General features: G+C 40.8%; 1 protein-coding gene across 1 annotated transcript in view; it reads right to left on the reverse strand.

The window, feature by feature from the left end:
* PGGT1B (protein geranylgeranyltransferase type I subunit beta) overlaps window positions 1-26141 on the reverse strand; it is a 55232-nt gene that overhangs the window by 5528 nt on the left and 23563 nt on the right. The window contains exons 3-8 of the mRNA XM_021701857.2: window positions 24982-25049; window positions 19979-20130; window positions 18481-18613; window positions 12784-12829; window positions 4852-5036; window positions 165-273 (exon numbers count right to left, since the gene is read on the reverse strand). Of these exons, the coding sequence (XP_021557532.1) occupies window positions 165-273; window positions 4852-5036; window positions 12784-12829; window positions 18481-18613; window positions 19979-20130; window positions 24982-25049 (693 nt within the window). The remainder of the gene's footprint in view (window positions 1-164; window positions 274-4851; window positions 5037-12783; window positions 12830-18480; window positions 18614-19978; window positions 20131-24981; window positions 25050-26141) is intronic.

Below are 26141 nucleotides of genomic sequence, written 5' to 3' on the forward strand. Positions count from 1 at the left end.
TCAACATGCTAAATTTCCCCTAAACTTAAACAATTTACCTTTTTAAAAAACATATTAAGTTTACAACTGTAGCCGAATTTCCTCCTATGCCCTTTCTGACAAAGATGCCTAAGGGTCTACTCAAGAAATAGAGTTGTTCTAGATTCATACAAAAAATAAATTACCTGGATGACTATCTGGCCACTTGGCAAATCCCCCTACTAGGCGATCTTGAGTTGATAAGATGTAATTTCTATTTTTCTCAAAGTTGGTGTATTGAAAAATTTTCAGAAGCTGAAATGACAGGACAAATATAAATTTACTGACATCAAACTTTCATATTGACCTTTGGCTCAATTTTCAGATATACATCAATTAAATATGCTTTTCTGTAGCTAAGGCTCTCAAAGCAAGCCTCTGGAGACCTGAGCACTTAGAATCAGTCAACCACATTATTATCATTTTTGTCATCTGATCACAACTACTCTCCTTTCCTTGACCTACTCACTACTTCCCTCTTCTGAACCACGCCCAACTAATCTCTTTGCATCACATTTAGCTAGGTTCAAAACACAACTCTGCCAATCTGTTCAACTTAATCAGTCATTTTTAAAAAGGACAATTTTATCTATCTATATTCTAATTCTTATTATAGGCTTTTGAACTATTACTTACAAACCGTTAGTAACTTGAACCAAAAATATTTCAAAAAAAAAAACCAACAAAAATTATTAACCAGATGACAGTTTTGAGACTAGTAAAAAAAATTGTAGCTCTTTAATCAGGAAAGGTAAAAGGTGAGACAAGTATACTTTTAGCATAAAAAACTATGTAGCTTTAAGATTTAGGACATATGTTTATTCTCTCTCTCAAGATCCCATTAAATAGAAAAAATAAAGAATAACTCAAACTATGAAAGGGTGTTGGGGAGGGGTGGAGCAGCAGACAAGAGAGTTCAAAAAATTTCTGTTAAGACACAAAGCAGTGGAAAGTATGTTAATGAATCAAAGAGCCATAGAAGATATGAGTGATTAAAGAACCATTATTTCTCAAAAAGAGAAACAAAGCCTAAAAGAATTATGATACAAATAAGAAACACATTCATTCATTTTAATTTAGTCAATACAATAAAAAGGAAAGAGACTCATTAGAATCCACCAGCTAGAAACATTTTCCATCAAGTGTCTGATGGGTCATTACATAAGGAGAAACTATAATCTTAAGATGTACTTGGTTCAGCAATAAACAATATTTACATGATCATAGTAAGTGCTGATTCTCGGTTTTTAAATTTTAGAATCAACCTACAGGCAAAACATAAAATATGTGAATACTGTTACTAAATAAAATATGAATGTTACTTAACTCGACATTATAAAAGTAAAGGTAATATGACAGAATTAGAAGGTGCAAGAGGAAAAGTTTCAGGACTAAAAAATATATAACCAGTAATAATCTGCTTGAAAAAAGGGAGGCTAAATCTTCATTCTTCATAGTTGGGAATCAAAGATAATGTCTAAAGAGAAATTAAGATATCATTTAAAGTTGGGGTGCCTGGTGGGCTTAGTCAGTAGAGCATGTGACTCTTGATCTCAGTATCATGAGTTCATGCCTGACAGTGGGTGGAAAACTTACTTAAAAAAATAAAACAGGAAAATATTTCTAAAAATAAAAAAAATCAGTTACTTGTGATATTCGTAAGAATTAAGAATCTTTAAAATGTTTAAAAATGGTTGCTTTCAGAAAATTGTCAAAGACTACCAAGGTCATATCGAAAAGACTCAAGAGCCTACTTGAAGGATCTCTGGCTAAAAATGGGATGTTTTGAGCATCAAAAAGAACAATATAATGGATTAAAACATACGTTAACCTCAATGGCTGCTAAAACGATTCTGTAAAAAAAAAAAACCAATGAGGTTTTTATACAACAGCAACACACAACCCAAAAAGAAATTAGAAAGCAATTCCACTTAAAACAGCGTATAAAATAATTAAATATTTAGGAATAAATCTGATCAAGGACGTGAGAGACGTGTATGCTGGAAACTACAAAATACTGCTGAAAGAAATTAAAGATCTAAATAAATGAAAAGACATCCCATGCTCACTGTAGGAGAACTTAAGCTATTAAAAGTCAATACTACCCAAAGTGATCTTCAGATTCAATGCAATAGCCTTTTTTGTAAAAAATGGAAAAACCAATTTTCAAATTCCTACGAAACTGCAAGGGGCCCAAACAGCCCCAACAATGATGAAAAAGAACAAAGTTGGACTCACACTTCCTGGCTCGGAAACTTACTACAAAAGCTGTAGGGATTAAAACAGTACGGTACTGGCACAGGGAGAGACACATGGACTAATGGGACAGAATAGAGAGCCCATAGAACAAACAAACAAACCCACATGTATGTGTTCAGTTGGTTTTCCACAAAGGGCCAAGGCCATTTAATGGAGCAAAGAACAGCTTTTCAACAAACGAACCTGGGAAAGCAGGATATCCACATGCAAAATAATGAAGTTGAACCCTTAGTTTATGCCATATATAAAAATTACCTCAAAATGAATCAAAGACCTAAACTCAAGGGCTAAAACTACAAAAATTGTTGGAAGAAAATACCGGGGAAAATCCTTATGACATTGGCTTTGGCAATGATTTCATGAAAAACAGATAAACTGGACTTGATCACAATGAAAAACTTTGGTACATCAAAGGACATTACCAACAGAGTGAAAGGCAACCATAGAATGGGAAAAAATTATCTGCATACCATATATCTTGATAAGGGATTAATATCCCAAACACTTGAGAACAAAAAACATGATTAAAAAATGGGTGAAGGACCTGAATTGACACTTCTCCAAAGAAGATACAGAAATGGCCAATGAGCACATCAGAAGATGCTCAATATCACTAATCATTAGGAAAATGCAAATCAAAACCACAATGAGACAGCACTTCACACCCACTGGGATGGCTATTTATAAAAACCAAAACCAAACAGAAAAATCAAGTGTTATTGAGGGTATAGAGAAACTGGAACCCTGGTACGCTGCTAGCAGGAATGTAAAATGGTGCACACCCTCATTGTGGAAAGCATGGCGGTACCTCACAAAGTTCAACAGAGAACTACCATATGATCCAGCAATTCCACTCCTAGGTAAATACACAAAAGAAATGAAAACATAAACTCAGTTATTTGTACATCTATGTTCAGAGTTGCCTTATTCCCAACAGCTAAAACATGGAAATAACCCAAGTGTCCATCAGCGGATAAATGGGTAAACAAAATGTGATAGAAACATACAACAGCACATTACTCAGCCATAAAAAGGAACGAAATTTTGATATATGCTACAACATGGATGGACCTTGAAAGTATTATGCTAAGCAAAATAAGCCAGACATAGAAGGACACATATTGTGTGATTCCATTTATGTGATGTACCAAGAATAGGCAAATTCATAAAGACAGAGAGAAGAGAGATGACCCAGGGCCAGTGGGAGAGGAGAATGGTAATGAGTACAGAGTATATACTGCGGATAATGAAAGTTTTGGGTATACATACTGGTGAGGGTTATAGAACATTGTGAATGTAATTAGTACCACTGAATTATATACTTACAAATAGTTAAACTAATAAATATTGTATTATGTATATTTTGCCATCATAAAATAAAAAGCTGATGGGGGACTTTATAGAGGATAAATCCAGTTTGACGGCTCTGGAGCCCTTTGATCAAAAGGAGATGACCGAAGATTATGTGCTTCTTGATGTGATGCAAAAGGAAATATACATAGTCAATGACTAGATACCTAAAGGTATCAAGGAATTAGGGCTTTTTCAGATGTGACAATGACACTACAGTTCTGTTACTTAGAAAGTTATTTTTGGTTAGGAACTATACTGAAAAATTTCCAGATAATATAAAAAATGTTATCTGGGATCCACCCTCACATAATACAGTGAGGCGAAGGGCAAGGGGTTGGAATATGGATAAGACTGGGGCTGGCTTTGGGATAAAAGCTGATGCGTCTAGCTGTGGACTTACAGGGGTTCATTACACTATTCTACTTCAGAATATGTCTGGAATTTTCCATAATTAAAAAAATATTAAAGCGGTACACCCGAGGAATGGCACTAGGAGTGAGCGGAGAGAGGGAGATATACTGCCTTCATGTTAATCATTCTGTTTTCAGCATTTCAGAATTTAAGAGAAAAAATTAGGATATTATATAAAAGATGAACACGGACTTTTGTTAGATTTCAGAATATCAGAATTAGGTGAAACATTTTAAAGGGGAAAGGCAATTTTAAGACAGAGCAAACGAGGGTATTTAGTGGTTAATAAGCTTATGAAATTAGGCATGTCAAAAAGGTAACAAATGGAGAGAAACGTGCAAAAGTGTCAATCAGTAAGTTATTCAGAAGGGTTAGGCAAATAAATCAATAAAAAATTAAAAACCACAAACTGTTTTCAAGGGAATGACCCATGGTTTATCTTTTAAGATTCGTAACTTCCCATAAAGCCTTTACTGCTACCATGTTCAGACAGATCCCTGCTCCAGACAGACTACCGGTCCGTCAGTTTTGGTAACAGGATTTTTACAACCTTTATACCTTATACCTTATCCTTTCTCATCTATGTTCTGGGCCACTTAAGTTTTATAAGAATGGCAATTTTCAAGCAGCACAACAGATACCTGAATTCTACAGAAAAACCGTACAGAGATGAGCTTTGCCGGAGCAAGAGAAAAAACTCGGCAGCCTAAATTTAATGGTATTTAGTGACCATTACAAAGACCAAAACTTTTAAAGCACAGTTTGTATCAACACAGAGTACAGGTTTCTCAATTTTATTCTTTCTCTTACCTTTAGAGTTGCTCCTACCCAAAAAGAGTAACAGGTGTCTACGGGCTTATTAGGTCTTCCATGGTAACCATTTTGTTGCCTCATTATACACCACCTTTTTATCCGGTTCAATTCTTTTTCTGAAAAAACTTCTTCTAGTTTACCCATCAGACACAGTGACGCGATGCCACAAAAAGTCGATCCTCCTGTTAATCGAAACCACACAATACTTCAAACGTCACATCAGATACCTAGGAAAATAACATGAAATGGCTGGAGAAAAAAAAACAATGGTTATACAATTCTGGAAATCAGTAAAATAAAGTAAATTTAGAAGACAATTATACCTTTAAAATAACCAGAAGGTGTTGGAGTCTTCAATATTAATTTGATGAAACAGGCAGGAATTTAAAATAATTTAAAGCTCGGGCGCCTGGGTGGCTCAGTTGGTTGAGCGACTGCCTTCAGCTCAGGTCATGATCCTGGAGTCCCGGGATCGAGTCCCGCATCGGGCTCCCTGCTCGGCAGGGAGTCTGCTTCTCCCTCTGACCCTCCCCCCTCTCATGCTCTATCTCATTCTCTCTCTCAAATAAATAAATAAAATCTTAAAAATAAATAAATAAATAAATAAATAAAATAATTTAAAGCTCTAAGAAATATTTTACTTATGGGGGAAAAAAAAAAAGACTTCGGAGGTTAAGGAACATGTTCAAAATTACATGGTTTAATGGAAGAGTTGACACTAAAACCTAGGACTCCTCCTCCCTGTCGCCCCAGTCTGATTCCTTTCCCTTAAAACCACACAGTGCTCATGAACTGCGGTTCCATCTGCCTGAGCCCACAGACTAATTTTCACATATAACACAGACAAGCTAGAAGCAGATATGCAGATATGATACCTACTCAGCTTAAAAAATTTAAGGAAGACAAGTCTGAGTGAGGGATGAGGGAGAGACCGTGTTAGGGGCGGGGAGAGAAGAAGGGCCTATGAGGAAGGAGACACGTGGGGATAATCCATTCCCTGTGATAGACTGAATAATGACCCGCAAAGATTCAGAGGTCCAGGTCCTAACCCCTGGAACACGGCAACGTTTCCTCCTACGACAAAAGAGACTTTGGGTGAATGTGACTACGGATTTTGAGACGGAGAGATATCCCTGGATAAATGCAACCACAAGTGTCCTTATGAAGGGGGCAGAAGGGGATGACAGAAAGAGGCGGCGATGAAACTATGAAGCAGAGACTGGAGTGACTCGGCAACATGTCGGGAATGTCGGAAGCCACCAGAAGTTGGCAGAGGCAAAGGAACAGACTCTCCCTTGGAGCCTCCAGAAGGAAGCAGCCCTGTAAAGTGCAGCTCAGACTTCTGCCTTCCAGAACTGTAAGAGAATAGACTTGTGTCGTTTTATACCACTAACTCCGAGGCAACAGGAAACCAGTACACTCACAAAAGTGATTCCTTTCCTCAGGAACTGAAAAGTCCTTATTTTTCCAGAAAGGAAAAGAAACAACACTTTACACTACTGATTAATTTCAGCTATGGAAATGGAGGGCTTATAAAACGCTTCATCCTACAACTTCCCTTTTACTGTTACATGACTTGGATGCATTCTCTGGCAAAAGAAAAGTGAGCATTCCCTCTAGAAAACTCCAGACAGGCAGCACATTAAAAAGGTCACTGTCAGTAAGAACTATTTAATCTTCAGAATTTTTCCCAGTGATTCCGGAGATCTATGTCAGTCATGAGTTAATGAAAAGAGAAAAGTAAAACAAATTTATAGTAACCTTTTAGAATAATTCCTATTAAGCAACTACCAATCTTATTTCCTCTTCAGTGACCCACCAATTTCAATTTCTCTTTCATGACAACCTGGCCATGACTTCAGGTATTATTACATCATTAAATATAAAATCTCCCAACAGATAATATGTACTCATTAACTACCAAAAAGTAGGGGTGCCTGGCTGGCTCACTCGGAAGAGCATGCAACTCTTGATCTCAGGGTTGTGAGTTCGAACCCCACACTGGGTTTAGAGATTACTTAAATAAATCAAACTTAGAAAAGAAAAAAAAAAAAAAAACCTACCAAAAGGTAAAAAGAGGCATTTAATTGTTACTCTCCAAATTACTTGTTAGGATTCTTTAAAGCAAACTGGCACAATTCAAAGTAAAAATACTCTCTACTTTGCCCAAATCACCAGCTTTGCACAATGATAACTTCTGAAGTAAGTTTGAGCTCTGAGTAGCCAAAAACACTTACTGCAAAATCTGTGCTTTAAGCTAAAATTCATTTACCAACATTTACCCCTGAGAGGTTCAAATATTTTATACAAAATTCTTAAAAACTAATTCTAAAAACCTGAGCTAACAGTATTAACTTAGAGTGTTAGACGCAGATAGAGAGAGCAAGAAAAGACAGGTAACATCTTAATAAATAAGTCAATTAAGAAATATAAAAAAGTGGGCACAGGAACTCATATTCTATTTAGCACCAAAAGGGGCTAAATAAGGTTACATCAATGATTCCTACAAGCTTCAAAACATTTCAAGAATATTACATAATTACAGGGGCACCCGGGCGCCTCAGCTGGTTGAGCATCTGACTAGGCTCAGGTTATGATCTCAGGGTCAGGAAGTCAAGCCCCACCGCGGGCTTCTGCGCTCAGGGGGGAGTCTGCTTGTCTCTCTCCCTCTGCTCCTCCCCCCACTTGATCATGCTCTCTCTCAAATAAAATCTTAAAAAAAAAAAAGAATATTACATCATTACATTAAAGTACAATACAAAACTGCTTCTCATAGTTTTCTGAATTCATCAAGAGAAGGTTGTGTTCATTATGCCTTGGCTGAAGAAGGTATGAAAAGAATCTTCTGTACTGAAGGCTCTTACAGTAAGACATATTAAGGCATGTGCAAACAAGAGAAAGACTGCACCTGCTGCGTTTGTCACCTGAAGTGAGATGCTTCGGTCATATGGATCATTTCGGTGTGGTGCAGAATACCATAGTCATGGACACCACAGATGGAAGGGACCACCGAGGTTGGTTCTAACAACCGACCTCAGTGCTCCTGGGGGCAGGGTGAAGGAGGTGTTCCTGCCTCTAGTCCTGGATGCTAGGACTGACTTACATTTTAACAGTGTTTTAACAGGTGTAAGCTAACTGCTCCCATAAGGTTTTAAAGCCCAATTTTAAGCATTCTCTTCTATTTATTTGCATGTACCAAATTATCTGAAGGAGTCCATGTCCTCTGAAATACATAATTTAAGGTTAACAATCATATAGCTAGAGATGAAGTAGGAAGCTAAAAATAGGTATAAAAATAAAAGTACACCATTTCACACTTAAAATACCCCATGGAAAAGGTAAAGTAAGGAAAATTCAAGAAGCTGAATGCTTACATGAAATTAGGCCAAAGAGTTGAAAATTTCTCTTCTGGATTAAGGAGTAGAGAGATTTTTGAAGAACCATGGAATCAAATTAATTTATGTGAACTATTACTTTTATATCATGAATCCTGAGAGGAAAAAATAGCTTTAATTCTAGCAGAGCAGGAAAACCCAATTCTTCCAAACACACGAACACTTTACCCTACAACTGTGCTAGTGCTTAAGAGACTCACAAGGATAAAAAGGAATACCCGCATCTGATGATCACAGCCTAGAAGGTTTGCAGGACAAATGGGCTCTCAGCTAAGCAGTTGTGGGAGAAGAGCCGATGAACTGCAGCAGAAGGACGCGCAGCCCACACACAGCCTCCCGCACTTCGGGATGCCGAGGGGGAGAGGGGACAGCCAATTCAAATACTTGCTGGACAAGTGCATGGTATGAGGGCAAGTGGAGTTGGACACGAATGAGACCTACTGGCTCACAACGTAGCAGGGACGCTAAGGCAAATGGGGAGGTGCCATGAAGATGGTATGAGCCCAGTATGGCTGGAATACAGAAAAGGGAGGCATTGCTTAGGGCCAGGGGATGAGAGACGATGACGAGTTTGAGAGAGAATGGAACCAGCCACAGGAAGATTGGCAAAACTCAGAAGGTTAGGAAAAGGGGAAAGAGGAGAAGCAGGTGGGAGGGGAAGCATTTCGGGCAAGGGAAGAATGTTGGCCCCGTCCCTCGGGGAAAAGGCCCGTGAGAACATGGGGGGAGCACACGTTCTCTGCAGCCCGGGATGCACGGAAGGGGTGGCCTACGGGCGCGTCTACAAAGCGAGGCTGGAAGCGGACACGGAGAACTAAAATGAGGGGCGCTGCTGAGCACGCACAGGGTTTCCAGTGGGCTACGTTACATGCCCGACGATATATGAGCCTACTGGGGAAGTCACAACTCTGAGAAAAATGACAATGGCTACTGCAGTGGTTTGGTTCCGCGTCCACCTGCCTGGGCCAGAGGTGCTTCCCTGTATGGTCTGCAGCCCACGAAGTCTGCGTGGGATCCGCTGGAAGGAGAGAAGCAGCACCCACTATCCCAGCTGCGGTTCAAGGAGCTGAGAGACAAAGGCAGAGGTGCCAGGAGATTGCACCTTGCCCTTATTCTCCCACATACCTGGAATGCAAGTCCGCTTTACTTCTTGCCCTGGTGACCCAAGACCCACAGTCAGATGCTGGAGCAACGGCCCCCGCCAGACTCCTCTACCATAGCCCTGCTCTGGTCGCTGGATGCACCTGACCTGCCAAGTCTCGCTGTCCACCTGGGCCGGGGCCGCAGGACGCCTTGTCAGTGACTTCCCCCCAGTCCACCAACTTGCCCTTCAGGCCCTTCCTTCTCCATATTCCTCCACAGTCTTATTCCTACGATAAGTCCCAGTTCTTTACTACTCATGGTGGTCTCGCTCTCTGACGGAATCCAAGTCACACACAGATGCCCACTCCCAGAGGGCTGGTGTGAGAATTAAATGAGACTAACTGGTAGCTGGCACAGGGCAGCTGCTTCATCATAAATTCCAGTCCTTTCAGTCTGGAGATCAAGGATTATAAACAGGCGACCTACAGGAGAACACTGGTGTAAGTGCAAATAAAACAACAAAACAAAACAGAACATGAGATCAAACGCCCCGAATTCTGGACTTCTGGCTTCTATGGACTGAAAAACCAGTAGGTCCGGAAGTAGCAGCTCCACATTCCTGAGGAGCAGCACATTGAGGCGTGGGAGAAAGGAATGAAAACACGATGGCTCCACAAACGCGCAGCCTGCGGCGCTGAAGGACCAGCACAGAGGGACTAATAAAACCATCCATTCGCTCATCTCAGCACATGCCACATGTGCCAGGTGTGGGGGACGCAAGAGTGACTGAAACGGGTAAAGATCTCCGTTCCCATGTGCGGACAGACAGATAACACACACATGATAAAACAGAATACAGAGAAAACCAAGGGCAGGAAAGGGGATAGGGAATGGAGTGTGTGTGGGTGATCTGCAATCTCAAAAATGGTAATTAAAAGCAATCATTGGAGCCAAGACCTAGGGATATGAAACAGAGCCAAGTGTAAGCCAGAGGTGAGGGTGGAGGGTTTTCCGTACACAGAACAGCAAGTACAAGAAGAGCCCTGAGATTCAGAAAGAGGAACCACCCGAAGGCAAGGAAAAGGTGGGTCCAGGTAAGGGGGCGAGAGGAAGACACAAGCATAGTGAAGGAGCCAGAAACAACTGGTGAGGAAGCGGGGCAAGAGGAACCTGACGCTTCCAGAAAGCAGGGGAGAGGCTAACAGCTTCCAGTGCTTCAGGAAACACAGGGCGAGAAGTGAGAAGGCAACAATGGACTTGAAATGTCGATCACTGGTGACTTTTACAAGAGAAACTCCCGAAGCTGCTGAGGCTTATACAGAAGGCTGAAGAATAAGCCACTTGTGGAGAAGGGCCAAGAGTATATCTGGACTGCTTCTCTGAAAAGATTAACCAGAGAAAGAAGAAGGGAGAAGACAAAAGCCTGCAGGGGCGGCCAAACTGCAGGCTGACTTCTGAGGAGGAGGTCTCGCCTGGCAGCGCTGAGAGGAGAGAAGGCGTGGACGAAGGGCCTCCAGAGCAGTCTCCTCAGCCTATCTAGCCTCACAGCACCCGGACGATAGGATGCCTGACCTGCGTGCACACTCTGTGGCACCCTGAGCGGGGGCTCCAGACCCACAGCTTTGCTTGGCTGCCCCCAAGGTGGAGGGAGCTGGTATCTAAGCATTCCTGGAGCCCACTGGCAGGACACCAGCCCACTGTGGCACCCTGAGTAGGACGCGCTTTTCTAGAGCTTTGGGTCTCAAGCCCACCAAACAAATTCAAAGAGAAAAGGAAGATAGATCTAAGCTTTCTGCATGAACCACAGTCCATGACTGATGATCTCAATGGGTGTAATCCTACTCAAGTCATACAGACTTAAAATCACTACTAAGTGTGGCTCAGCAAGATGCTTTCCTGACAGGAGCTGTCAGAGAGACTCATGTTTGAGCAGCCCTCTGTTTCATGTTCCGGCAAATGCAATCCCAATTTCCTGGGACCCACGGCATCTGTATCACAGGTCTCCCGTACTGGTAATGTGTCGCCTCAGCCAGAGTGCCTGTTAACACCCTCTCCAACACCTAGCACGAGGCCCTGGCTTCTCGGAAATTCTCAGACACCAGATTTCCTCTCTGTGCACCCACGAGTACATATCCCTCCTCACCAAGTGGTGATGACAAGTGACAGAACTGCGACTGCAGCTTGCCCCAAGCCCAATCTCATCCAAATGTAGGCACACATAGGAATTATGGTGTCCTGATTATAGTATGGCTTCAGAGGAAACACAGAGACAGTCTTCTACGTGGCCCTTCGTGATACGCACTCTCCAAATATCTACATTGAAGGAGGGAGTGAAGATGTGTGAGAGGGAGAAGACCAGCAGGACAAGGTCTCAGGGGAAGTACAAGGAGATGGGGTCAAGGAGTAGATGTTAAAAATATCTTTTTATACATGTTTTATAGTTTACAAACCACCTTCCCCCTACCTCTTATAATCCTGGCAACAATTTTAAAATTAAAGGAAGGTCCAATTATTTCTTGTCGGTCAACGAGGAAACCCTCAGAGCGATTAAGTGAGGGGCCAGGCCCCAAGCAGGTATCAGGGCTGAGACCTGTTCTTTCTGAGATCTGTCATGCTGCCAGAGGGCGAGCACAAAGAGACTGCCATAATAAAGAGGAAACCTCAGGAGTTCACTCAGAGAGCCTCCTTGATCTAGGCTCTTTCTTTTTAAAAAAAGAACACTGCTGGGGAGCCTGGCTGGCTCAGTCAGTAGAGCATGCAACTCTTGATTGGGAGTCGAGCCTATGCTAGTTGTAGAGATTACTTAAAAACGAAATCTAAAAAAAAAAAAAGGAAGAAATTAAAAAAAATTAAAAAGTAGCAAGGCGCTTACTTACTCTTACATGGAAATACTCAATTTGAAAAACTTCAGGCTACTGATGTGCTGACAGACTAAGTATATCACTTCCCTATTCTGATTCTGCCCCAAGTGGGGAAAAGGGTGAAAGGAGAAACGCTATTAATTTATACACTGAACATATGCTGTGCAGCAAAATGTTTTATGGCAATGACTAAGGATTATTATATTGAGAAAGACATTTTCATTTCTTCACAAGTTCATTGATTCATGCTTAATATTCTGCATCTAGCTTTTCAGTGTTATGCCAAAAAAGAAAACTTGCTGTCTTCTGGCGCTATCTTAAGAAATCACCCCAGGATATTATCATACAGCTGACAGTCAAATAGGTAACCTGAAAATACTAGAAAAGTATGAAAATCTTAGTCTGAACATTCTCTGACCTATTACTGACCTAGAAGACATTCAAAGTGGCATAAAGTGTCAAAAGAGAGAAGTAGGAAAGACAACAACCACGGGCTGAGGCAAACTTCCAGGGTTCTCCATGTCGCAGATGCCATTGTTAATTAAAGGAATAAAAGAAACTACATGTTCATTTACTTTAAGATGTCTTACCATGAGATTCAAGTCCGGCTCCCTGTGCCAGCCCATTGTCATAGGACTGAAAAAGAAAAACATTATTCAGTTTAATAGGGAAATGATAATAAGTAAGTCCTCGTTATGCTAATTTTTGGTCTCTTGATCCATTTTGGTTTTTCCCTCATATCTCCAAAACACTCCTTCCTACAAAGGAGTAGTTGTAGGCATTTCCAAGTACCTGGTCTTGGCTTATTCATCAAGTCAAATCACTAAATGCAAAAGCAGGCACATTCTGAGACAGATTGTTCAAAGATGGCATCTATATATTTGATTTCCACCCAATAAAAAGCCCCAACCCTTATTCTTTTCCTACTTGCAAGACTATACAAGTTTAAGGAAAATGTAAAGATGCTGTACTAATAAAATATTATAAACATGGAACAAGTCTATTTTGAGGCTTGTGGGTAGCTAAGGGTAACAGCACCTGCCCAAATGTGGATCTCCCCATATAGCCCACAAAATCAAAACAGAACAATACAACTATATAAAGCCGAAACCTTAGCAAAGCTGGAAGACGTGCGTAAGCTTTAAATTACCTGTCTATAGAAAAAGAAACCTCAAATCCCAGCAAGCTGCCTCTCCCACTCCTGTCACCCTTTTGCAGAGAGCAAGGGAAGTTTGTGGAAAATCGGGGGCCGGTGGGGGGAGCCAATGGTAGGCATGAGACAGATCTAAAATCACCGCTGGAGGGAGAAGGTCCACCCTAAGAGCGAAATATAGGTAGTCCTTCTTTTGTGCAGTTCTGATACGCACAAATTCCACATACCATCCTTCAGCTAAACAACACAATATGGTTCCAATTTCCGCAACCACGGTATATTAACTATGAGCAACTGCACAGAGTACAAACTTGCTGCTAGCATCTCAGTTCACAAGTCACTACATAAACGACAGATGTGCATCATAATCAGTAACTAGTCCCACCACCTTTTTCAGAGTCTGTTAGTAACTGGTCACTGCACATATTGTTCAGTTCATGCACAGACAGCAAAATGTATGGTTGTGTTGTCTCTTCCTTTGTCTTAGTAGTAAACCCACGTGATGGTCTCTGAAAAGGCAGAACCAAAAGAACAGACTGGCCACCAAATCAAGAAATGAGAAGCGGCACCACTAGAAGTGAAACTGAGCTCAAACACAGAATTAGAAAAAAACGGCTAGTCCCGGGAAGGCTGCTGGTGCTGCCGTCGGAAGAACTAAGTGAAGGCAGGGGCCTGCATGAGTGAGGACCACGGCTGTGACACAAAGGATGAAGAAAGGAATCCTTGGAGATGTTTCACAACGATGGAAACACAAAGGAGAAAGTGCTGGAAGCTGCTATGAACTTAGGAAGGAGTCTGATCATTTACCGAGACAGAAACGATGCTCCCTCCCTGTCCTAAGTTACGTAAGGAAACAAGGCAAACACTGTCCAAACTACTTCATTCTTTTATATATATATATATATATATATATATATATAGCTTTTTTTTTTTTTTTACAAAGAAAACACTTTAACTCTCAATATTTCTAATGTTTTAATATTACAATGTACTAAATAAATACTGGTTTTACCGCTTAAAACTTCTCTGTATGCACACTTACGACTCCCGAAGAGTTTGTGATGTGATGGCAAAAAGCTGCACAGGCCCCAGAGCAGTGGTGATCTCCCCCTGACGACTCAGATCCCTGGGCCTCACTCAGCCCATGTGGTCACAATCCCTACCACGGGCCGGCCCACCATGCCAGGCGAGCGCTGCCGGGACTGCGTGAGTTCTGGAACAGTAGCGCGCTGACCACTGGGAAGGGACTTCAGAGGGTGCAGTGCTTAGAGGGAATGACTTTGATGAATCAAGTTAACAAGGAAGAGAGATGGACCCGCCGAAGATCAGGTCATAAAAGACACCAAAGGACCAACATTTAGAGACATGAGAAACAAGAGAATCTCTCTTCTACCAGGAAATCATGAAACACATACTTTCCCCAACATGAAAACAAACAAACAAAATCAAACCCCACAAAAACTCATTAAAGAAATCACACTTTGTTGACTGAAAAGAGTGTACTCTTAAATAGAAATTTTTCTAAGAAAGAACATCTGCAAAATGACTAAACAAGGAGACAAATCTATATAAAATAACTCTGAAAACACAGCAAATGGAATGGAAACATCTCGGTGTATGAAAATCTGCCCCTGCCTCCCCAAAATGGACATAAAGCAGAGGAAAACTGTAATACAGCAGCCCAAACTCAACTGTGATTATCAAGCAAGCACCTGGGAGTATGAAAAGGAAACTAAAAGTTAAAAACAGAAAGGACAAACAGTAGGAAGAAATAAACAGAGTTCGGTGACTTCAGGAAAGAAATGGAAGAAAATAAGGAATAATAAGACCAAGGAATAACAGTCCCAAAAGAAAAGACAGTAAGGGACACTGACGAAAGGCAGAAAACAGCCAAGAGACTAAAACTAAGACACAGCAGTAAAAAGGGTCAGAGAAAAAGTGACTGAAATCAAAGATAAGCAAAGAAGAAAGAGCATACACAAAACTGGAGTTCCTACAGGAGAGCAAACTAATTATGGACTGGAACTCGGGTTAGCAAACTGCAGGCTACCGGTGTTTCTGTGTGGCCTGGTGCTCTATCGTCCTGGAGTGAAGAAAGGGGTCAAGCTCACTCATAATAAAAGCAATACAAATTAAAAATAAACACACTGAAAGATCATTCTTCACCCACCAGACTGATAAAAATTAAAGAGGATGACGACACATTGCTTTGGCGAGCTGGTATGCAAACAGGCACTCTCCTACACTGGTGGGAAAAGAAACTGGTCTGCCCTTTTCGGAGAGAAAATGGGCAACATCTAGTAAAATTACATATGCATTTACCTTTTGATCAAGCAAGTGCACTACTAGGAATTCACTCTGAAGATCTATCTCCAAAAATACATAAATGCATATGCACATGGTTATTAATTTCAACATTGTTCGCCTTTGGAAAATACGTGTTCCATGTTCAGAACCGTTCAAAAAACTAGGTACATGCACACAAGGAGTACTATGAAACTAAGTGTCTGTGGTGTGCTACCTTGTGAGGAAGAAAGGAGGAGAAACGAAAATGTACATATCTGCTCATCAAATACGGGAAGGACAAAGCAAATGCTAATGAGATTGGTCCCCTACAGTGTAAACGGAACAAGGTGGCAACTACGGGAGTGAGCAAGGGGGCGAGACAGAAGGGGCAGGAGGTAAGGAGTAGCACATCTTGGAATATCCCTTTTTGTACAGTTCTGACTTTCAGAACCAGGTCAATATTTCACATATTAAGTAAATCTTTAAAAATTAACAACATTGGGGGAAAACCCTAAAATGAAGCCCAAACACCAACAAACTTAGCTGTATTTTAACTAAATAACATAACCATACTAAAGGGGGGGGGGATAACAGAAGTAACTCAAGCACTTTTTTTTAAAGATTTAATATTAATCTCTATACCCAATGTGGGGCTCGAACCCATGACCACAGGATCAAGAGGGGCATGCTCTACCAACTGAGCCAGCCAGGAGCCCCTCAAGTATTTCTTAAATATGGTATTTTGACTATATACCTTCAGGTTCAAACAAAAAGAGCAATGTATCTTGGATAATGGGAACCAGGCTGGTGACTGTCTGAGAAGGGAGTTACAAAAAGAAAGGAGGAAGATAAAAAAGAACTGTGGTGCTGGACTGAAATTTGAGGTATCAATAGGACTCATGGTTTTTATTACACACATAGATAAGGAAATGGAGGTGAGTGGGTGCGTATAAATGGGGGGCGGGGGGGGGGGGGAAGGATTCTGTGCATAGACACACGCATACATACATTTCCTAGCTCGGCCTGCTGAGAGAGGGACTAGAAGCCATGATATCCCAATGCCAGTGAACACAGCGATCGTGCCCAAATCCTCGTTTCTACACACCATCCTCCAGTAGGAACCAGGGCTCCTTGTCAAAATGACGGATTCCAGGGCTATGGCTCGGAAAGTACAAGATGAACCTGGAAAATCTTGTGCCAGAAGGCCAACTGCTGCTCAAAGAATGAAGGAGGTGAGACAAAAAAGGGCACAAGCGTCCACGTGGTGGGGCTCGCTGAATCCGGGACAATCTGACCATCAAAATAAGTAACGACAGTAACAGGTAATAGCCCACTGGATAAAACAAGAATCTGGAGTTCAAAGTGATACAGACAGATGTAAAGAGAAAGCTTTTTCTAAAAGCAGAATTTCAACTGAAAAATCACAGGAGGAATGACAGAGCTGGAAAATCCTCAACTGCATACCACCACCAGCGGATAAAAGTTTGATGAGGAACAGGTTATTTAACAGTCTCCAAATCCCTCACCACAAGATAATGAATAATGATAAGCAGAGAAATGCTAACCTAACCGACGCTCCAAAGTCACCGTCACTGGTAGCAGGGCAAATCAATACGCTGTATTTCCACACACAACACACGAAGGAGAACACAGCGTTGCCGCCGTAGCAGTTACGCCAAAACACACGTCACCCATCCTTCTACTGAATATAAATCTCCTTTCCCTCTGAAGCTCCCTGAAGGGCCTGTTCTTTCTGCTCCACGGGCTCTCCGAAGTTTGGACTAGTGCCGATTCTACAAAATCTGATCCATATTCACACATTTAGTTAAAAAAAATTTCACTCCTCTAAGAACTTAATTTTCATTTTGAAACACTGACGAGTAAAAGTTGAATTAATCCTAAAAGAGTCTAGTCTATGAAACGAAAACTTCAGATTTGGGAAGTAATAAACCTGGGAAGCAACATTTCTATGTCTCAGTTTCATACAAAAGACAAAAAAGTAGAGCAAAGGATAATTCTGGCTGAGACGAAGCTTTCCTTACTACTGCCAATGAAAAGATTAAGTTGTATTGTGAAAGAATAGCACTTCTATTTGATACTTGCCTTAAAATAAACCTTAGATTAAAAAAAAGGGGGCACGGGGCGCCTGGGTGGCTCAGTCGTTAAGCGTCTGCCTTCGGCTCGGGTCATGATCCCAGGGTCCTGGGATCGAGCCCCACATCGGGCTCCCTGCTCAGAGGAGAGCCTGCTTCTCCCTCTCCCACTCCCCCTGCTTGTGTTCCCTCTCTTGCTGTCTCTCTGTCAAATAAATAAAAAAATCTTTAAAAAGGGGGGGGAGGGGCACACACAAGTATTAACAAAAAGATCCAAAAATCTATTGTTAGCCCAGTCAATCTTGTTGTATGTGGTTCTTGCTAATCAAATGACTTACGGAACTCCCACCTCACACCAAATATAGAAATAGTCTCACCTAAGAAACCATAATTTTCCATTATGCTTGGCCAGGGCTCCGCACTAACCCCTGCTAGCAAAGGCTATCAAACATGTGCCTGTGAGATTTTACTTCATTTTTTTTTTTCCTTCTAAGGCTGACCAATCTCTTTCTAGTAAAGACATTTGTTTCCTTAGATACAATCAAATGACGTTTGAATTTTAACGGCCAATGAATCAATCTGTCCTTCACAATTATTTCTATATGGCCGTTCTGATTACACAACATATCCAAAAAGCAACCTTACTGCCCTTATTTCCAGATTCTTGGTGGAGGAGAGATGAGACGTGCATTATAGTGCAGTCCCCATATAGCAACAATAATAACCTAAAATAGTCATTTATCAACATAACTCACCATACTTCTTCTAATATAATTGATGGCTTTTTTCATATCCATGCCCGACCAGTTGTTGAGCATGTAGCAAATACAGGAGGCACAGTATACAAATCGCATATCATTTTCACTGCCTTCAGGGACTGCACAGAAGCTGAAAGAAATAACACTATGATTTACGATTCCATCGCACTATAATTTAGTTTTTATTTTTTTTGCGGGGGAGGGAGGGGTGAGAAACACCTACTTCATGTCTTTACTCGCAGAAAAATCTATGATTAAATATGGATTTAAAAACCATATACTACTTATATTCGTCAATAAAGAACAGGACTATTAACTTGAATAATATAAAATGATCTCTAAATCACCGCTCCATTTCAAAGTTCTGATTTCTGGGTAGCTTTATACACTGCCAGTTAATCCTTCCCAGATGGCACCACTTGAAGTTTCTTTGCTCCCTAGCCCGGACAATCGTGGCACGCTAGCTTGAGAATTAATGGAGGGAAAAGCACCTGGGACCCACTGGGCAGTAAGAAATTTCCAAACCCAAGTTTTGACATGTGAAATTTCTCCTAAATGTATATGTAGATAACCACTAACTAACACAATATTGTGTGGTAATTTTTTTTATCTATTCCATTAGTTTTAGAGAGGTAACAGTCTGAGTCTGATATCTAGTCCTTTATTTATAAACAAGGAAAAGGTGGCAGTAATCAAAGACTATATGGAAACTTTGAGATATTAGTCACATACACTGGCTGAGGTAAAGATTAAGTTCTACAGTATTTCCAATTAATGATAATTTATCTTACAAGTCTAAATTAATTTTCTCCTCATCAAGAGCAGTGTTTTTTAAACACTGAAGGGAAAACAGAGGTATCAGCTGATGGAGCACTAACGTAACAATACAGCAGAATTGGTTTGCAAACTTTTTTCTCTAGATGGTATCACTTTGCCACTTCCTAGATTTGGGGCAGGGTGGGGGGAGGTTTCACCTTAAAACTCTAGGAAGATTCCTTAAACATACCATACAGACCACCAAATATTACTGAACTAAGTTCTTTTTCTATCCTTTACAAACATCACTGAATCTACCTTCACTAGAATGTAATAGTCAATGTTCATTCCTTTCTGCCCCAGTCACTATGTCTTAAGGAACAGAAGTACAGACTAGTGTATGCTTACTTCAAAATATCTTTTTTGTCACCCAGAAGGTAAATTAAAGTCCATCCTAATATTAAAACCATTCAACCACTTACTTATGAATGTATTCACTGTCTCAGTTTAGACAAGAGAAAAAAACAAGGAGCTCTGCTATTATGATTTTTTACTGAAATAAGAAATCTTGGATTATTTTTTGATTAGGGATTGTACATAGAGTGAACATTAAAGGATTCTAAAAGGGTTTATAATAAACCCTAAAGTTCTAGTATAGTATTATACCCATTTTTCAGCTCTATAAAATTTTTCCAAAAAAGAAAAAAAAGAAAAGGGAAAACACCAGAGTGATCCGTACCTTCCATCTTCCAGCTGAAGGGCTCTCAAGCCTGCTAAGCAAGCTTCCTTATTGACTCGGCTTAGGTCATCTCCAAGAATAACTAAGCATGAAAGGCCAGTGTAGGTCATTGCTATGTGGCCACTATCGTAAGGATGAGCTGTTCCAGGATTCTAAATTCAAAATTAACATAATGTTAATTAACTAGTAAACTGAAAACTTATTTCATTAAGTAATCTGACACCAGGTTTCAGGAACTAGTAAAATTAAATGTTTGTACTGACTTATACCAACACCTGATTGAAAAAAACAAACCTCCATTTTGTAGGTCTCAATGTAAATACAACTGCATGCTTTCCAGGCTACACAGTTTTTATTTTTATTTTTTTTTAAAGATTTTATTTATTTCACAGAGAGACACAGCGAGAGAGGGAACACAAGCAGGGGGAGTGGGAGAGGGAGAAGCAGGCTTCCCGCGGAGCAGGGAGCCCAATGTGGGGCTCGAACCCAGGACCCTGGGATCCTGACCTGAGCTGAAGGCAGACACTTAACGACTGAGCCACCCAGGCGCCCTGAGGCTACACAATTTTTAAATGTATCCCGCAAACCTCAAGCTTTCTGGAAGCAGTTCTGATACAAAAATAAACCAAATTATTTGAACTCCATATGTAGCCAACCGCATTAATTATAACTTAAGTCTCAATGAAGTTAGAAAAGCATACAGCCTTTCAATCAAAAAAGATCTTTAAAAGAAATAAAAATTCTTTTACTGTACAAATTCAATACCACAGTAATCACCATATAAAAATATTATACAGTTGAAAAACCTTATTATGCTCTCATATACAATTAAATTATTTGAGCTTCTAAGAAACATTAGCACTTAGAATAACCATCAACACATTGTGTGTTGGATTAGTTTCACCGACCTGACGGTTTTAACAAAAGATAACTACAGTTATCAAAGATCTCTTACGTTACAAAATACGTGACAAAGTAGGAAATCCTATAAAGAATCTAGGCGCTGACACCGGCAATGATAAAACTGGATATAAAAAGTGTTTATTATGCCAAGTAACTTGACGTTCCACAATATACAAAGCATTTAGAGTTTTATAATTAATTTCAAATAATCAGCCAATCCTATGAATCAATTATTTTTTAAAAAAGATTTCACTTGAAAAATGTAAAATTTCACATTGTACAAATTTGTCAGTTTAAAAATGTTTTAAGTTTTGGGGCACCAGGGTGGCTCAGTTGGTTAAATGGCCAACTCATGATTTCGGCTCAGGTCATGATCCCAGGGTCCTGGGATTGAGCCCCACGTTGGGCTCCCTGCTCAGCGGTAGTGTGCTTCAGGATTCTCTCTCTTCCTCTGTCCCTCCCCCCTCTTTTTCCCTCCCCCCTCTCTCTCATAAATAAAGAAATCTTTTTTTTAAGATTTTATTTATTTATGAGAGAGAGAGAGAGTACAAGCAGGGGGAGCAGCAGAGGCAGAGGGAGAAGCAGGCTCCCCGCTGAGATGGGAGCCCAATGCAGGACTTGATCCCAGGACCCTGGTGATCACAACCTGAGCCAAAGGCAGACACTTAACGGACTGAGCCACCCAGGCATTCTCAAATAAATAAATCTTTAAAATCTTTAAAAAAAAAAAAGTTTTTAAGGTTTTTGTTTTTTTTTTTTTAAAGATTTTATTTATTTATTTGACAGAGAAACACAGCGAGAGAGGGAACACAAGCAGGGGGAGTGGGAGAGGGAGAAGCAGGCTTCCCGCAGAGCAGGGAGCCCGATGTGGGACTTGATCCCAGGACCCTGGGATCATGACCTGAGCCGAAGGCAGTTGCTTAACCAACTGAGCCACCCAGGCGCCCGGTTTTTTTTTTTTTAATTGAAGTACAGTTGACACACAATGAAGAACGTTTTAATTTTGACAGAATACAAGCATATTTTAAAATTCATCTCTGTCATAGGTTTCCCTTCTATTTTAGTTTGGATTAATCAGTAATTGCTTCAAATCCTAGAATAATACTCATCATACTAGAAGGTCAAAGTGAAACTTGTACCAAGGTTTTGGTTTAAGCAGACTCCTCTACCCACTCTAATAAATGTTAACTTCTATAACCACTGAAATGCATCAAATCCTGCTTCTACTACTCATTGGCTTGCTTCACTTCCTCCTTCTGGAAAATGGATATTAATACCTCCCTCAATGGGGTTATTGTGAGGATTAAATAAAATTACCATGACAAAGATGCTAGTTATCCTGATGATGATGATGGAAGTACAAGGCAAATATCCAAAGGGCCACTACTTCTTGGGAGTCTTGAACTAGGTTCCTGGACCCACCAGGGAGTGAATCACATTATTTTCCTGCTCACCCACCTTCTGTGGTTCCTCACAGAACAAGTTTGCAAGGTGTTCAATACCTTCTATAATCAGAACCCACCCCACCCATCTGGCCTTACATACACGATTCTTTTGTGGTCTCACAAACATGCCAAACAAATTTTCATCTTGCTAACCCTTTCATTCTGAGTTCCTCCCTAGAGCTCAAACTCTGGTACTCCTGGCTATTCTATTCCACATTTGTAATAGCCTGCCTAGAACTCCTAGAGCATATTTCAGTTTTTGGTACTTAAACTAAACATCTACTATGTTAAAAGCACCGTGGGGAATCCAAACAGAAATCAAATGTGGAGCTTAACCTTAAGGGCAGAAGAAAGGGTCTGGTCAAGTAATTACAATACAAAGTAGAATGTAATAAGCGTCATGAGGGAGATACATTAACACAAAGATTTACCTTTTTTTTGTTTTTTTAAAAGATTTTATTTATTTGACAGACAGAGTGCACAAGCAGGGGGTGTGGCAGACAGAGTGAAAGGGAGAAACAGGCTCCCCGCTGAGCAGGGAGCCCGATGTGGGGCTCGATCCCAGAACCCTGGGATCATGACCTGAGCCGAAGGCAGACGCTTAACTGAGTCACCAAGGTGCCCCAAGATTTATTTTTTTAAATTGTCATCTTATCTTCTGTTAGTCAAATCTGAAGACTGTTTCACTTTTTTTTTTTTTAAGTAGGCTCCATGCCCAGTGTGGGGCTTGAACTCACCACCCTGAGATCAAGATTTGCATGCTCTACTGACTCAGCCAGCCAGGCACCCCAGTAACACAAAGACTTAAATAAGGGATTTTTTTCTGCAGCAGAAGAGGAGCTTGGTGGGTGGAAAGGAGAGAAGGCTTTATAGGTAGAAGAAAAAGTAAAAGCGAAGTGGAGAAAGAAAATTCTGGGTGTCTAGCATGCATTAGAGACAACACATAATTTAACAGAGAATATAGCATTTGTGAAGGAAAACAGTGAGAAAAGTGGGTTGAGAGGATCCATCAGTGTTTCTCAAAAAGTACTCTATGGCCATGGAAGGCCCTGGGCATTTATCAGGTAAGGCAATGGCCCACAGGTGGTTTGGTGGTTTTGGAAGAAAAACTGATGACACTACTGTATTTATATACTTCATCGGACAATCCTATGAGCCTCCTCAGATTCTTGCGGACTCTCAGCCAACCACTCTCAGTGACAACCCCTGGGAGGCCGATATGAGTCCCCCTGGCATCTCTTGCTCCTTCCACCACTCAAATTCAGATGAACACAATGTGGCATAGAGTGGGACCTGGCCTCCCCAGAAGATGCCAGGCGTCTAGGTGAATGTCACCAAAAATGGGTGTCAGGAGACTCTGCCAACCAAGGCAAAAATGGTTTCTTCTTCAATTTTATTCCTGTTTAAAAATGTCTTGGGGTGGGGGAGACAAGAGGAAGGGGATTGTCAAAATGTATCAAAGCCCTGTTTTATTTCAATCAGGGTGGGTACACACAAGGTATGGCACTAGAGAATGGTCATCATGGCCACTCGTCATGGCACCCAGATAGCCTGTCCACTAGGAGTAAAGGGAGAGCTATCTTCTTCAGGACCAGCATCAGCTGGAAAAGACTGTATGTGTAGGAAAAAGGGAACATAGTTTACGAATCCTGTTTGCAGACTCCCTGCTAAAAGCAATGGGCACACATGATTGGAGACATCTTGGCAAATTCACATGACCTCGACACAGGCAGGTGGATCTAGAGCCTAAGACAGAGGAAGAAAGCTGAAGCAGTGCCTCCATGAAATCATGCTGCCTTCTCCCAAATCACTGCTATTTATTCTAAAATGTTGAAGCAGAGCATGAAAAAATGGGCAATATGCCATTTACATTCAGATTGCAACTGGATATAAATCCTGACATACTCAATGTTGCTAGACACTAGCTTATAACCAATATATAAGCAGAGTGACCCCATCAGAGGAAAAGTTTCTATGCTGTGTGGCCCTCTTTTGAAAAAAATGAGGAAGTTTCTCTCTGCTTCTACTATAGAAAAATAGTTATTTTGTGCTGAGATGCAAACACCTTCAGAGCTGGCTCTGGATCTGATGCTTTGAAGAAGACAGAAGTTCCTCCCTCTGTGAGGAGTCCCTGCTTTCTACACGGTGTGTGCTGGTACCAAAGCCTCTGGCCGTAACCCTGAAGACAGCCTGCTTGTTGCCACAAATGTCCTCAAATTCATCACTGCTCAGGTCTTCAATCACTGCCTTGGCAAGAGCTTTTTCTTTTATTCCTAAGAAACGTGAGTCGAATGTAGTCTTTCACTAACAGAGAAGTTCTCTGGCTTCCTAGAGAGCAAGCACCAAGCACAAGTGCTTTATTTCCAATTCTCCAGGAAATCACCAATAATTTTTATACAAACGACAGGAGGAGAGTCACGATACTTGGGACAGCAGGGATCTCTGCACGCGTATGGGCTGTGCATTCTGCCAGGAAGTGAGGTGCGGACCACACTCCTTCCAGGAGCTGCAGGTATAATGTACATTAGTAGACAGTACCCAGCTATATCAAAACATGGAAGCTTGGTTCCGTCTGGGTAATTTCTTAGTTTTCTGTCTCACTAATTTTATCAGCCACCTCCCTTCTTCTTCCTCCTGACCCAGACAGTAACTCACCTTTGATGGATTGAATGGAATACCCAGGTATGAAGAGCCTCGGAAACCACAGCGGTTTAGATTTGATCCTAGAAAATAAATACATGTACTTATTTAGAGTATACTTTATTTTTGTTCGGACTCTACAGCAGTTCAATTAAACATTCTTTCAGAAACTGAGCATTTTAGTATGAAAGCTTTGTCACTGTGTCCATTTTCATTCTAGCTAACGGTTTAGTACCAAAGCTTTGTTACTGTGTCCATTTTCATTGGTTAATGCTCACCATGAGCCAAGGCTGTTCTCTTTTTGTGGGAATTTCCTCATTTAATTTTCAAAAAAATTTTTAAGTTTATTTATTTTAAAACAATCTCCACACCCAACATAGGGCTCGAACTTACAACCCTGAGATCAACAGTTGCACACTCCTCCGACTGAGCCAGCCAGACGCCCTTCTCATTTTCAAACCAGAGACAAAATAATGATTTCCTACCATGTACCTTCAGTTTATAGCCTACCTCACTGCATACAAAATGCTTCCATATCTTTTCCGTATGATCATTTTTCATGTGATCAACATATTTAACCCCATGCTAAAGGAGAGAAAGCAGAAGCCCAGAGGTTAAGTGACATGTTCAAGGTAACGCATCAGAATCTGGAATCCTAATTTCCCATGCAGTGTCTTTTTACTTTAACTCATTGCTTCTTTACATGTGAGCAAACTAAAGGTATAAGCTGCTCTAGTTGCAAAAAATATATGTACTTAGTATTTTAGTATTGGACAAATCTTCGTTCTGAGTCTAATAACGTACTTTGCTTTGAAGTACTGGGAACTTAATAAGCCAGAAACTTGAGTCACAGCCATGAAAAGGGAGCCCTGTGCCCTGGTGGTGGGAATATAAATTGGCACAGCCATTATGGAAAACAGTATGGAGGTTCTTCAAAAAATTGTAACTAGAACTACCATATGATCCAGCAATCCACTACTGGGTATATATCCAAAGGAAACAGGATCGCGATCTTGAAGATATGTCTGCAACCCTGTGATCACTGCAACATAATTTATAATAGCCAAGACATGGAAACAACCTAAGTGTCCAACGACAGATGAGTGGATAAAGAAAATTTCTCTCTCTCTCTCTGTTCCTCACATAGACACAACACCAGAATGTTATTCATCCAT

This window comes from Neomonachus schauinslandi, chromosome 7, assembly GCF_002201575.2.
Source record: "Neomonachus schauinslandi chromosome 7, ASM220157v2, whole genome shotgun sequence".
NCBI classification, from domain to species: Eukaryota; Metazoa; Chordata; class Mammalia; order Carnivora; family Phocidae; genus Neomonachus; species Neomonachus schauinslandi.